This window comes from Cyprinodon variegatus, unplaced genomic scaffold, assembly GCF_000732505.1.
Source record: "Cyprinodon variegatus isolate N-32 unplaced genomic scaffold, C_variegatus-1.0 Scaffold135, whole genome shotgun sequence".
Classification (NCBI taxonomy): Eukaryota; Metazoa; Chordata; class Actinopteri; order Cyprinodontiformes; family Cyprinodontidae; genus Cyprinodon; species Cyprinodon variegatus.
In genome coordinates this window covers 934,452-949,039 of record NW_015150588.1, presented here as the reverse complement: position 1 = coordinate 949,039, position 14,588 = coordinate 934,452, and the positions used below count along the sequence as shown (strand labels likewise).

Genomic DNA, 14,588 nt, shown 5'->3' with positions numbered 1-14,588 from the left:
TCTCAATATTTTTATAAGTGAGATACTTTTATTATAAGAAGTACTAACCCATGGTAAAAACCCTAAAGCCCAATCAATGATGCAATATATTGAGAATTTACTTTAAAATTCAAGAGTCCTTTTGTTTTTTTGTTTTTTATTTACTTTCTTCTACGATCTGTGATTTTTGTTTTCTAATTATATATTGGTTCTCTGTATGATTCTATTTGTTATATTATATATAATCTGCTCAGCTTCCTAAGATATTCAATTTACAACTTTGTATATTTTTTTTGATATGCCTTGTAATACTTTGATTCTTCAATAAAAAAAAATGTGTACTTCCGTAAACACGAAGCACGCTGGCTTGTGACGTCATTGCGACCTCTACTGCGCATGCGGGACACTTGCATTGTATGACTGCAGTTCACACAGGAGATAACATATATCTATATATATGTTTTGAAATATGAACGGCAACGAAAAAAAAAAGTCGGGTTTGATTATCAAGGCACGCAGTGTGAACGTAGCCAATATTTGTTTTATAAAAAAAAATATATAGGAAATATGATATATTAATTATATGTTTATTCGTGTTGCTATGAAAAGAATTTAAATATAACACTTTTAATGGCCAGTGGTCAAGTTTAATTAACGTTTATTGCAAAAAAATACATTTAAAAAAGTAGAATTATGAAAAGAAAAAAAAAAGACTGTAGACCACCATAGATCTCGTCACACAAAAGCGCTGACCTCTTAATGGTTAACAAACAAAAACAACCTTCGCTCAGCTGCTTCAGTTTTGGACTTCAGACACAGAGGATCGACCAGCATTCATTTCTCAGAAGTAGGGAAAGATGCTGCCTTTCGTTTTGCTCCTCGTTTGTTTCGGTGTGACAGATTCCACTGAGCGCACCTATGTGGCCGCTGTGTACGAGCACAGAATCATCCTGAACCCGGAGCCTCGGGTCCCGGTGTCGCGCGCCGAGGCGCTGATCCACATGCAGAAGAACCTGGACATCTATGAGAAGCAGGCTGCCAAAGCTGCACAGCAGGTAGGCTCAGCTGGGAGGGCTGAAGCACATCCACAAAGAAAACCTCTTAAATCACTCGTTTTTTTTTTTATGTTAATCACAATTAAGTCGTTCCATCCTTTTTAGGCAGATTTTATGAGATAAACCAACACAAAGCATTAAATAAAGTGGATCATTGTTCTTGGTTTTAATAACATCTAATAGAAAAATAACATCTGAAAAGAGAACAGTCACAGACAGACAGCATCCTGAAGATCAGCAAGGGATACAATTGTAGAAAACCTTCATGTAAATGTCAAAGGCTTAATAAAAAAAATATATTTAAAAAAATTGTAGAAAACCTTCATGTAAATGTCAAAGGCTTAATAAAAAAATATATAAAAAAAATTGTAGAAAACCTTGTAACAATGTTTAAAGCACTATCCCAAGTGTTGGATGTTTTACTTTAAAACAAAAGCGTAGACCATTAAAATTATAATGAATGTTCACCTAAACATGTCTGTCACTTCAAACAGAAAGGGACGCTATTATTATGAGAAAGAGTCTGGGGCTCATTGTATCTTTGGAGGAGCTGTAGAGATCTACAGCTCAGGCGGCAACACGGCAAAGAAATGTCTAAATAATAATAATAATAGTATTATTATTGAGACCTCTCTTCTCTGCAACCCACCCTCTCTAAAAAAATTATGTCTATCTAAATAAGTATTTTTTTTTTCTTAAAATAAGTGCATTTTTCTTGAATGAGGAGGTAGGTGAGACACTTTGCCCTAGAATAAAATAATTTACATTTAAGATAAGAAAAAATTATTGCATTGTCTTTTTTCAAATGCATATTACCTAATTTTCTTATTTTAAGAGGAAAAAAAACTGGCAAATTATCTTATGTACCTATTCAAATTAAGGCTAAATAGGATCATTCCGAGAAATTTTTACTTATTTCTAGATCGTTTTTGCAGTTAAGAACCACTTTACAGAATTCTCATTCTTTACTTATTTAAAAGTAAAAGGAGCTAAAGTTCACCTTTATTTTCAAAGTATATATTCAAACTGTTGGTGAGGGCATGCAGGAATTTCAGGTAGTAGAAATTATAAAGAAGATAAGACAAAAGGATGAGACGTAGGGCACAGCAAATACATCAGACTAAAAGAACACCTGTTTAACCTGCATTCTATGTAGGCTTGCCTAATATCTGTGGTGTAACACTGACACTGCGCAGCCCCACTATGAAATATGCTCTAAAACCTTGAAACTGGGATGGATGATTAACTTCAACCAGGACAACAAGCCTAAATATGCAACCAGGGCTACAATAAAATGGATTAGATTAAAGCCTATTAATCTTAAAATACTTTGGTCAAAGTCCAGATTTTTTTTTTTTGCAATGATTTGGCAAAATTTTCTGCACCTAAACTGGTAAAGCTGGTGGCTGCTGGTTTTGCTGAATAGAAGTTTGTGACACTTTTCAGAATTTCTTTAGGGGAAAAAAAAATCCAAAACAAGTATTATTGAATTTAATTGTAATAAAATATTTCATAAGGTAATATTGACCAAAAGTAAATTATTTGTAGTTGTAGTGAAACAAATATTCAGCATACTGAAGAGCTTGGATCAGGCTAAATTCCTTAATGTAAGGGAGAGGTGAAGCTTTAGTGATCCATATTTAACTACAATGGTTCTATTTATGTACAGGGTAAATGAAGCTTAGTAGTTTTCATTAGCCTTTGCCTTTTCTGCTCTCTCAGGGTGTCCAGATACTCGTGTTTCCAGAAGATGGTATTCATGGATTTAACTTCACCCGTTCATCCATTTTTGGATACTTGGAAACCATTCCTGACCCTCAGCAGGAGAGCTGGAACCCCTGCACTGAGCCTGGCAGATACAACAACACGGAGGTCAAGAGATGGATGCTTGAAATCATCCTGATTTTTTCTGATTCCCGAAAATCTAACATTGAACCTCTGTGGTCGAATCTATCGTGGATGTTTTACTTCTAGGTTCTTCAGCGACTGAGCTGCATGGCCCGTCGTTACAACCTTTACCTGGTGGCCAACATGCCCGACCTGCAACCCTGCCCCCTTGGAACAGCCCCGTCCTCATGTCCCCCTGATGGACGCTGGCAGTTTAACACCAATGTGGCTTTCAGGTACTGAGCACACCTAAAATACAAAAATGATCAAAGTACAAAAAGAGATTTTGGAAGTTATAGCAACCATATGTTTACTCCTGTCACAGTTCTGATGGGCAGCTGGTGGCTCGCTACCATAAACAGAACCTCTACTTTGAGGAGTCCTTTGATACTCCTCCAAAGCTTGAAGTCATAACATTTGATACACCTTTTGCTGGGAAGTTTGGGCTCATTATCTGTTTCGACATCCTGTTCCACGATCCTGCAGTAACCCTCGTTAAAATGGTAGAGAACTTCTTCATACACATATTATTAAAACTGAAACAACCCCTCTTTACTTCTCCCTTTGCTTCTCTTCCAGGGAGTTCGCCAGTTAATTTTTCCCACAGCTTGGATGAACGAGCTCCCCCTGCTGGATTCAATCCAGTTTCACCGAGCCTTCAGTCTGGGGGCCAATGTTACAGTTCTCTCTGCCAACCTTCGTAATGATCATCTTATCATGACAGGAAGTGGCATCTTCACCCCCTTTTCTGCTACCTCCCACCACGCTGTAAATGAAGACCTAGAGGAGGGGCGGCTGCTTGTGGCCGAAATTCCAGTCTTAGACCCACTGGAGGTGAAGGAAGCGGTTGAATCCACATCAACTCTGCCTACAGAGTCTGCTTACTGCACCCAGGAGAGCTGTGCTGATTCTCCTTCGCCTGCTTCTGTTTACCCCACCTTTACTGCATCCATGATGCACGACCCATTTAAATTCGTCCTCATAAACGAGGCGGAAGGTGATCTCAAAGTGTGCGATGGTGCGTTCTGCTGCCACCTTCAGTATAAATGGACAGCACATGACCAACAGAAGGAGCTTTATGCATTGGGAGCATTTGCTGGGACGCATACAGTAAATGGCCGTTATGCTCTGCAGGTAGGAATCGTCAATTAATTACCATCGTTATTTCTGGTCACTTCGATGTCTATCTTACAGCAAATGAAAACCTCAAAATTAGCATCTGGAAAACTTTAATCCATAAAACTTTAATCCATAAGACCAATAAGAGGTATTTGTTGTCCTGCACTGTCTCTCCACTCAGTAATTGGTTTGGGCTTCTTTTACATGAATTACTGCAGCAGTGTGGCATGATAGGGACAGATTTAACAGCAGCCAATCACATGTCTGCATTTGTCTCTCATGTTTCTCTTGATAATACTCAGATTCTCTGTGGGGTTTAGGTCAAAGCAGTTTGCATCCAATCAAACGCAATGATAGGACAGCCATTAAACCAGGAATTGATACTTTCTGTAATGAAGACAGGTTCAAAGTCCTGCAGGAAGATGACATCAGCATCTTCATAAAGCTCAGCAGGGGGAGACAGGAAGTAACTTTGGACTTGATGATTAGGGGAGCCATTCTTATTCTAAAACAGCCTCTTGAATTTTAGCTTTCTAAATAAAATGTGAAGTAACTGTAATGTGAAGGACTTTTTAACAGTCCAGTCCATTTGCCTTTTAGCCCAGATAACACTTAGTTCAGGGGTGGCTTAACCCAGCAAATTGGACCATTGCCACATGATTTTGACGATACTGGACTTACATACATTTTTTTTCCTTCCTCTTAAATGTCCATATACATGTTTGGACATAGAAATCTGTGATGTAAGACAGAGGAACCAGCCAAGGATCTTCTATGGCTTCACTGTTAGCCATGATCAACAAGATTCATTTAAAAAACTGCTTATTTTGGTTAATGTACCTCTCCACCCTCTTACAGGTGTGTGCAGTAGTCCGCTGCGCAGGGCTGGAGGCCAGCTCCTGTGGACAGCAAGTGAAGGAGGCGGAGTCTAAGATGGACTTCCTATTGGAGGCGACCTTTCAGACTGATTACGTGTACCCTTCGGTTTTGGTGAACCGTATGTTGGTGGAGCAGCCGGAGAAGCTGGAGAAAGCTGCAGGAGGGAAAGTGGCTATGAAGCATTCAAACCTGAGCGGAGGTCTGATCACTGCCTGCCTGTACGGACGAATGTACCACCTGGATAATGGAATGTCCCACTTGGATAATGGAATAATAATAACTTGCTGTGGAATAATTTTCATCTTAAAGCTAATTTCCGAATGATTTTAATGGATGACTTTCTAAACTCAAAGTCACGTACAAACTCAATAAAACAAATCTCTTTATTCATCATTGTTACTTAATTTGCTTACAAACCGGACGCCAAATGGCATCCAACCTGTCTGAACTTTGCATATTTCCAAAAACAAAGGCAATATTTTATTATTAATCTCTCACACACACGTCCCAACATGCATTCATACACCGTTTCCAGAACACAATGCAAATGTGAAGTAGTTACACCATTGCATGATCTAAAGGGGCTGTTCATTCAGCCTGTCAGTCAACTGACGTCTGAATCCTGTGTACAGTAAGTAGGTCTGACATCCACCTGCTGTCAGAATTCGCTTCAAGATTGAATCTACACTTAAAAATAAATACTAAGAAATTAAATAACAATTTAATCCTCCTGGGAAATGAGGAGATAGCTCCCAGATGATCTACACAGCATTAATAATGTTCATGAGCTCCGGTCATCAGCGTTTCTGATAGACAGAGACGAGTAAAATGGTCAAATTAAACGTACAGTCAGCTGGTCCCATAGGTTTTCCCTCTGTTTCCTCTGAGTTTTATGTCACTTGATGATCTTGTGGAGAAAAAAAAAAACAAACTTAAAAAGAATTAAAGCTACACTGCGTAACTTTTGACCCAATTATTAGCGTAATTTCAGAAATTAAATAATCTTTCAGGTTGATATAGAGTACTGGGCATGTATTGATGGTCTATGGGAGTTGCCCTACTTGGGAGGTTTGGCTCCATCACTGCATGAGTCATTTATGACAATCTGAGATGGAAGTGAACTGGGCAAAAAGTTGTTAAGAAACAAAAAAAGAGATCTGACATCTGATCAGATATATTTCTGGTTCTCTGATGTAGGATTTAATCTAGACGAGCTTTTCTTGCCTCGTCCTTACAAGCAACTCCATGACTTTTTCAGTCTGCAGCTTCAAAGTGGTCTGCTATCAGAGAGCAGTGTTTCCAGTTGCTTTCAGGGATGCTAAGCCTTTAAATTACAAGTCTAGCGCCCCTAGTGGCTAAAAGTTACAGTGTCGCTTTAAAAATCACTAGTGAGAGATTCCACATCAGCTACAGTAAAAGTTTAACTCATAAAAAGAGAATACTGCTTTTGAATTAAAAAAGATACTGGTCATGTTAATGGCCATACAGTGCCTTCTCAGAAGTTTAGTATCTGTATTCTTACCTCTTATTGGTACAGTATGTCGGCATAGGTGTGCACATTAGGAAGACAGAGCCTTGCATAACATATTCATACCACTTGACTGTTTTTACATTTTGTCACATTACAGCTACAAACATTCATTTTATGGGGCTTTTGTGCAATACAGCAACAAATAGTAAAGTTGGTTTTCCAAAGCGCTGATTCAGGTGAGGTGCATTTTTTATGTTAAAGACCTAAAAACATTTCTTTGACTTAATTTTGCATAACTTTGTGCTGGTCTGGGAAACGCTGTTTGTTGTAATAATGTGACAACATCTGGACAAGTCAAAGTGGTAGTAATACATTTGCCAGGCACTGTATGTGGTTTATATAAAAGGATATTTTTACACTTGAGGAAGCTTAACCAAAAATAACCTGCTCTACTTTCTCTCTGTTAGTCAGATATTTAATAAGGCTCCTGAGTGGTTGGCTAGGCTGCCGGTACTTTCTCCAAAATTCCTCAGTAGGTTTCTGAGTCTGAGTCGTTCAGTTCATCGTCTGCTGAGGTGGAGGATAGCGGCCTGTCTGGCCTGCAGTATGAGGCATGGTCTGGTCTCAGAGCAGGTGGAGAATCGAACGCCACACCTTTGGAGATGTGGTTGGAGGTCTGGTGGTGTTTGATGACGGTCTGGGTGAGAGACAAAGCGGGTATGGCTGCTATGGTCACCATGGGGGAGGTGGGCATCATTGAGTTGAGAATGAGGGCCAGGCAGTCCGCTACGTCACGATTCGGAGCACAGGCCAAAGCTGGAGTATAACCTGAGAATTTTTTGGGGGGAAAACAGAGAAAATGTATTTAATCTATTACCCATTGATTAGAGGGATCACTGCGACGGAAGCTGACCATTTTCATCCACCGCCAACACGCTGGCCCCTTTTCCCAGCAGCTCCTGGACCACCACGGTTAGTCCCATCCTGGCTGCCACATGCAGCGGCCTGAAAGAGGAATACACAGTTAAAATATGTTCAGCTCCAGCTCGGCTGTGTCCAGCTTCGTTAAATACGTACGTCTGGAGAGCATCATTGGTACAGTTGATGAGGTTCATGTCGCTGATTTTCTCAAGGATCAACAAGGCACTCGTTTCATGACCCTAAAAGGAGCAGGAAGCAGAGTAAAAAAAAAAAAAGTGTAAATCGTCTCCAGCTGCATAGATCTTTTTTTTTTTTTTTTTATATTTTAAAGACCACCTGGCATCTATAAAATCAACACAGATGTGGAGCCACATGAACCAATTCAAATCTTCAAAAATATTCAGAGCAAAGAACAAGCAGCTGTTCTTGATCTAGCTACTTGGTAGCGGAACCTGAGTTTTGCAGGAAAAAAGAAAAACCATCATGAGAGGAAGTTAAAAACCAAAAGATCAGTGGCTCCAATCCAAAGAGACACCTTCTTCAGTCCTCTTACAAGATGATAATAATAATTGAACATTATTGATCTCACATTGGAGAAATTTACCTCTGCATTCAACCCATCCCCTTGGGGAGCAGTGTGGGGTTAAGGGTCTTGCTCAAAGACCCAGAGTGGCAGTCTGTGGGAGTGGGTTTCGAACTCACAAACTCAGGATTCCACGCTCTATGCCCTAACCACTAGGCCGCCACTCCCATACAAATTACAATAGCAACAGATCAAATTACAGTTAGGGCTGCAAACATCTTCATGACTCTTTAAACAGAGCTACCTACAATATCAGATTGGTTTTGGTTGTTAAATTGAAAATCTTATTTGTAGATTTTAAAATAAAAAAATTGGCGATCTAATGAAAAAAACAGAGACAAAAGTAAAAAGAGAAAATGTCTAGTGGTGGTCTCATTCTGTTTTGGACATCTTACTGTGATAATGAAAGAATTCATTTAGAGAAAAGTTAAGCTATCCTGTTTTTACATATTTTTCCCCTCAGAACTATATAAGTTGTTGGTTAATTCATGAACAGCACCTGGAATGAGCCAGAGGTACAGGTTTAAGACTCCTGACTGATCAAATTCAGGAAAAATGGGCTGAAATTACACTCAAGAGGTTCAAAATGACTAAATGATCAGTCATTAAGGTCTCTCTAAAGTATTGATTAGAATTAATGGTTTTATCCAAGCTATAAAATGTCAGAAAAAAAAAAGATAGATTTGAGTGAATAAGAAAGCTTTCATCCATTGACTGAAAGAAAGATGCAGTGTTTAGGACTTCATGTATAAATACGTTCATCTTCTTTATTCCCCATTTATTGTTGTCAAATGTTTCACCTATCCATCATTCATTCCCTTCCTTCATTTCCGATTCCATAATTACTATAAAGCCAGAAAGCCTTGGATGTATTGCTTAGTTTAGCAATAGAAAACTGATCATTTGAGTCAGCAGTAAAGAAATGAAGAATGGTAAAAAAACAATGTGAACATGCAGGAGCTGTTAGCCTGTCCGTCTTGTAGAAAACTGGTAGAATCTTGGCATTTCTGCTTGAAATTAAAACATTACCTTTGTGCCTGTGTAGGTTCTCTGTGAGCTTCCTCCCAGAGTGCATGTTAGGTTACTGCGTTATCTCTAAACTGGCCTTAGGTCATGAGTAATTCTCTGTCCTGTTTCTCTGTGTTGCCCAGTGATGAAATGGAGACCATTCAAGGTGTTGCTCTTACCTTGCTACATGCTAGATGCAGAGCAGTGTTCTTGTTTACATCCTGTAGTGACAAGTCGGGTTTCCCAGTGCTCACCAGCACCTCTGGAACACAGGAAGAGAAGAAATTAATTGTAAGAGGAAAACAACCCCCCAAAAAAACTACAAACTCCTCTGGTTTTTCCTGACGGAAGTCAGAGATTTCACTCACCCACTGCACTGGTCTGGCCGTTCAGAGCTGCCATCATCAGCGGGGTTTTGTGTGTGAGTATGTCCACAGCGTTGGCCTGAGCTCCGTGGCTCAGAAGAAGAGAAATGCACTCCACGTGGTTAGAAAACGCAGCAGCATGAAGGGGGGTTCTACAACAGCAACGTTTCATATCATAGACTCAGTTACTCACAAACAGTAATAAAAATAAACTCACTGATATACATCTTGTTTCATCTCTTACCTTCCCTTGGAGTCTCTGGCATTGACGATGTTTGCACCCAGGGATTCGATCAACATCTCAGCCACCCCCTCATTATCGTTCATACTGAAACAAAACAAAGAAAAAAAAAACAGTAAGAGATGACGCTTTAGGACAACATCTGCCCACACATCAGCAATCAGGAGTACAAACAGCAGCAGTCTTACACAGCACAGTGCAGCGGGCTGAAGGGGTTTCCTTTAATCTTCCTGAACACCTCATGATCAAACAAAACCTCCACACATGCATCATAACCTACAAGATGGTAAAAGACAACACGTTATGGTTCTGGAGGAACGTGAAGCGGAGCAGAGATGTGGACATTTGGAGTTCCAGTACCGTTATAGCAGGCCCAGTGCAACGGTGTGTAGCCCTGGTTATCTGTGAGGTTAGTAAGGGATGGGGGGGTGCTCTGCAGGAGAGTTTCAAGCACTCCAACATGGCCACAAGCCGAAGCCAAGTGCAACGGGGTGCGGCCCCGGATGTCCCTCACACAAACACCGGCCCCTCGTTGGATGAGGGCCTCCACACACTCTTTCTGGCCGGTGGCAGCCTGCAAAATATACGTCAGGTATTAATGAAACAATGAAAAAAAGAGCAAAATAAACAGATGTGACCAATAAGACTCAATAAGAAAATAAAAATATGTCACAAGAGTTTCAGAATATTTTACAATTCTATATAGGAACCATCTATAGTTTGGGTCAACAAAGCAAAAGTTTTAAATTGTGTGAATAAATTTAGCATCAGTGAGTCCCTCCTCCCCTTCAGGCAGTAGGGGTAAAAAACACGTTTAGCTAACCAAAGTAGCTAGGTGAGAGGATATACATAACCCATTCTGTAAAGATGTAATCCTCTTTACATCCTATAAACATTAAGTGTGCGCCAGCAACATAGAGTTTAAGTACAGTTTGATGATATACCCCACGGTGCAGCGCTGTCCGACCCCAGCGGTCCTGAATCTCCACACTGGCTCCGTGACTGAGCAGAGAGTACACACAGTCTTTGTGTCTGTTTAGTACTGCTAACATTAGAGGAGTCCTGGAGGAAAAGGAGCCATAACTCAGCAAGGATATATATAAAAAAAAAAATCCATTGGAAGCCATTTGTGTTCTGTGTACTCACTGTCTGTTGTTGTCTTGTGCATCCACATTAATGTGTTGATTGTTGCTACTGAGAAGCAGGTTCAGGCACTCAAGGTGGCCATTCATAGCTGCAGCAAACAGACAAACAAACATCTTTCACGTCTTTTCTGCACCCATTGCCCAATATCTAACAGATAAATGTAAGTCATTTGACTAAGGATGCAATGAAAATTCTTGGGCAAAAGCAAAAAACGAAAAAGCTGTAAACAAATACCAAAATAAATTACAATATTAAATATTAAAATCATGGCATTTTTGTCTCAAATCATTTTTTTCTAAAGTCAAGGCATTTTAATAAATAAGAAATTATTCAATAATAAAAGTACCCAGATATTTATTTACCACGGACATCTTTTTTGCTATGCTCTTTGCCTTGGCGTAATCACTGGGAAACTCTCAGAATGTTGATAGGGATGTTTGGATTTCTATTGCATTTTGTGCCTCTGACCTAAAGTGCTAAATGTCTGTCGGTAGAAAATGTTAGTTTCGGTCATTTATGGACGGAAATGTTCGGTGGCCGAATTTTCGGAGTATCCCTAGTGAAGAACCGACCGGGAAACATGTGGGTGTAACTTTCTGATGTTACCTGCAGCATGTAGGGATGTCTTCTTGTATATATAATCCCGGGTCATAGGAGAGGCGCCGTGATGCAGCAGTAGAGACACACATTCCTGATGGCCCCTGGAGCAGGCTAAACTTAGAGGGGTCCGTCCGTCTGGGGTGCGGACGTCCACGTCTAGAAGGGACGCTAGGAGAACCTCTAATGCTCCAGAGTGTCCATGGTTCGCCTGATTAAACCAACAGTAAACCACAAACACACGACTGGCTTTTAAATAAATGAATGTAACCAAATCATGGATGTAAGAGACATGAAATTTTGAACTAACCGCCAGATGGAGCGGACTAAGGGAGGCCTCACAGTCTGAGTCCCTCAGGGCGTCCGGTCCAGATGAATCCATTAACTGAAACACAAATACATAGTTTTCATTTGAAAGACACTGCAGTCAATTGGCTTAACAAAGTAACATAGAAATGCAATATGATGTAGAGCTGCAAATAACCATTATTTTGCAAATCAATTAATCTGTCAATTATTTTTTTGATTAATCGATTAATAATTGGTTAGCTAAAGGTTCCTTAAAGAAGATTTTTTTCCTAAATTAAATCAGGTGAACATAAAACTTTTCCTCTTGAGGAGTTCTGGACAAAACATATTGACAGACGAAATCATTTTTCTTTTCTTAAATTCAAAATATTTATATATATATTACAATTTTGATATAATTATAGCTCTAAGTGGGTCGCTCTGTGAGCTAGAGGCATGTTTTAGAGTCACTATACTCCATTTAATGATGAATCGATTAGTAAATTAGGTGACGATTATTTCAGCATTCAATTCATCCGATTAATTGTCTCAGCCCTAATATGGTAAGAACCTGATCAAAAAAAGTTTTGTATTTGTAAGTACAGAGGGGGTTTTATAATGCTTGGAACAGTTTTTTTTTATGATTTCTGTGGCATTTTATACAGTACTGAAAAGACTAGAGCGTCATGATGAAACACCCAGAACGATGGCAACATTTATGTAAATGTTAATCTTGTCATTAGTTGGATTTTAAATTATCTTTTTCTCAGGATTATATATATTTTTTATGTTAATAAAATAGACAGCCTTTACTGCCAGGTTAAACATTCACCCATACATATTAGAGTGTTTATTAAAGTGATTTTACTAGTTGAGAACTAAGACAGCTCTTCTTACCACATCAAGAGGTCTCACACTTGCGATCTGAAAGGAAGACAAACAAAAGCTATTTTGAATGTGCACCAAATATTTCCACTGACTCCAGGACCGGTGCTCACCAGTTCTAGGCCGAGTGTACGGGCATAGGCTGAGGCATAGTGCACTGCGTTGTAACCCTGTGAGTCCTTTATCCCAGGATCAGCATCGTTCCTTAGCAGGTACTCCACACATCTGAGAAAGACCAAAGACGTTGTTTTTTTTTTTTTTTTTTTTTTTATGTAGCAATTGCGGAATGGTTCAGATTAAACAGAAAGACGAACTGACTTTCCATCTGAGTCGGCCGCAGCGGCGTAGTGCAAAGGGCTGCAGCTGCGTTGATCCAGATCATTAACACTCGCCCCAGATCCCACCAGAGCAAACACGCACTGGTAGTTAGAGTTGGCTGATGCATAATGTAGTGGAGCCCTGAGAAGGTCAGAAAACGAATATCAACCACACAATATCCCCAAACCTTCTTTCATTTAATCATTTTTCTTGAGAAAATTTTGGCGCCAAGTTTGGACCTGCAAGATGGTTTTCACACTTGCCTTCCAAAGTTGTCTTTCCTGTTAAAGTCGGCTCCTGTGTTTAAAAGCAGGTTCAGACACTCCAGGTTTCTGTTTAAAAAGATGATGATTTAAAGTGACACACCTGTGAGCAAATGCTTGATGGAACATGTCCAGACAGTTTGTTCAAAATATACAAAAAAACAACAACAAAAAAATTAAGAGAGGATTTTAATAATTAAATATTCACAAAAACACAGGAATATGAAAACAAACTGAACACAGTAAGTGGAAATATTCACCCTCCAGCTGCAGCAGCATGCAGACAGGTCCTTCCAAAGTCATCAGGGGAGTCAATGACAAATCCTGCACAAATATGCAGTCGGCATCAATTTGGATGTCAAGCAGGTGATCACACTGGCAGAGATGGTGCAAGCGTGACTCTACCTGAGAAGAGCAGCTTCCTGCAGCAATCGGAGAAGCCACTCAGAGCTGCCAGGTGTAGCGGTAACATCCCATGAATGCCTCTCCTAAAACAAATAAAACAAGTCCTTACAGGCATGAGAAATAAGGTTCTAACGCTGCATATCATTAAAGTGGATATTTTATCAGTTATCTTTTTTCAGTTACAAGAAAGAAATCTAACTGTGTGAAAATACACAGATGGTTGCACGTCAGTGTAACTGACTTGGCAGTGTTGGCTCCGTGTTTGATGAGCGATGTGATGATTAGCTCATGGCCATAGCGGGCTGCAATGTGAAGTGCAGTATTTCTTTTTCCGTCCTCACAGTCTATCTCAGCTCCTGTAAATAAAGTGACATAAAATTAGTTAGTTATGCATGAATTTGAAAAGTAAATCTAAAAAATAAAAATAAAATAAACAGATATCCAGATAGAATATAATTTGAGAACGAAACAAAGCACACTAACCGTTTTGAATAAGGGCCTGGGAGCAGGAGAAGCGTCCATGTGTAGCTGCCATGTGAAGGGGGGTCTTACCATCCTTACTCTGCATCGATCATAAAAAAATTTTTTTTTAATATTTAGAGAAAATAAAATATTATGACTAATCATTAAAATAAACATAAAGTGAAATGGATTCGTAATAGGAAAAAAGACACCCACACACACATTATGTCTGAGCAGCTTTCTGCCTCAGGCAGCCACCCCCCCTCTCTAACTGCCATATGGCCTTGCATCTTTAGGCTGTTAAAGGCTGATATCACTTTCCATCACAGCTACCAAAGTGTTAAGCAAACTGTTATTTCGGCCTCCTGCTTGACACCGAGCAGAAGACGTCGACTCAGCAACCTACAAAACTATTTAAACATTCTCATTTTGTCACATTAGAGCAACACTATTCTGAAGTGAAATGCCATAATTTATCATTTCAGATAGAAAGAACAAAAAAACAAAACAAAGAAAAGAGTAACATAAAAAACTAAAAGGTATCTTTTTAGATGAATAATGGTCTGACGTCACACACCATTTCTGTTGCTCTCCAGTCTGTGTGTGCATGTATGTCACCAACACCTGCAAACATACATCATTTGATGCTAATGCTGAAAGATTTTGTTAATGGTATAAATTACCTAGTTATTAAAGCTACAGTGTGTAACTTTTAG

The 14,588-nt window shown here is 39.5% G+C and overlaps 2 protein-coding genes across 3 annotated transcripts in view; one reads left to right on the top strand and one right to left on the bottom strand.

Annotated features, from left to right (window-relative positions):
* The first annotated feature begins 731 nt into the window (after positions 1 to 731).
* LOC107085879 (biotinidase-like) lies at positions 732 to 5,277 on the top strand. The gene is made up of 6 exons (XM_015376505.1): positions 732 to 1,034; positions 2,757 to 2,906; positions 3,009 to 3,157; positions 3,247 to 3,424; positions 3,501 to 4,055; positions 4,899 to 5,277. Exons 1-6 carry the CDS (start codon positions 837 to 839, stop codon positions 5,241 to 5,243), a joined length of 1,575 nt encoding a protein of 524 aa, XP_015231991.1. The 5' UTR covers positions 732 to 836; the 3' UTR covers positions 5,244 to 5,277.
* A 195-nt stretch (positions 5,278 to 5,472) lies between these two features.
* Positions 5,473 to 14,588, bottom strand: part of LOC107085877 (serine/threonine-protein phosphatase 6 regulatory ankyrin repeat subunit A-like) — an 18,910-nt gene continuing 9,794 nt past the window's right edge. The window contains exons 11-30 of one of the 2 annotated variants that reach the window (XM_015376500.1): positions 13,894 to 13,972; positions 13,652 to 13,766; positions 13,411 to 13,493; positions 13,266 to 13,329; positions 13,006 to 13,074; positions 12,743 to 12,883; positions 12,538 to 12,649; positions 12,437 to 12,463; positions 11,562 to 11,636; positions 11,261 to 11,462; positions 10,655 to 10,742; positions 10,453 to 10,570; positions 9,869 to 10,082; positions 9,697 to 9,784; positions 9,512 to 9,595; positions 9,271 to 9,419; positions 9,082 to 9,164; positions 7,468 to 7,550; positions 7,304 to 7,395; positions 5,473 to 7,218 (exon numbers count right to left, since the gene is read on the bottom strand). In XM_015376500.1, the coding sequence (XP_015231986.1) occupies positions 6,920 to 7,218; positions 7,304 to 7,395; positions 7,468 to 7,550; positions 9,082 to 9,164; positions 9,271 to 9,419; positions 9,512 to 9,595; positions 9,697 to 9,784; positions 9,869 to 10,082; positions 10,453 to 10,570; positions 10,655 to 10,742; positions 11,261 to 11,462; positions 11,562 to 11,636; positions 12,437 to 12,463; positions 12,538 to 12,649; positions 12,743 to 12,883; positions 13,006 to 13,074; positions 13,266 to 13,329; positions 13,411 to 13,493; positions 13,652 to 13,766; positions 13,894 to 13,972 (2,265 nt within the window). In that variant the 3' untranslated portion in view covers positions 5,473 to 6,919. The remainder of the gene's footprint in view (positions 7,219 to 7,303; positions 7,396 to 7,467; positions 7,551 to 9,081; positions 9,165 to 9,270; positions 9,420 to 9,511; positions 9,596 to 9,696; positions 9,785 to 9,868; positions 10,083 to 10,452; positions 10,571 to 10,654; positions 10,743 to 11,260; positions 11,463 to 11,561; positions 11,637 to 12,436; positions 12,464 to 12,537; positions 12,650 to 12,742; positions 12,884 to 13,005; positions 13,075 to 13,265; positions 13,330 to 13,410; positions 13,494 to 13,651; positions 13,767 to 13,893; positions 13,973 to 14,588) is intronic. The other variant, XM_015376501.1, reaches the window with a different exon arrangement.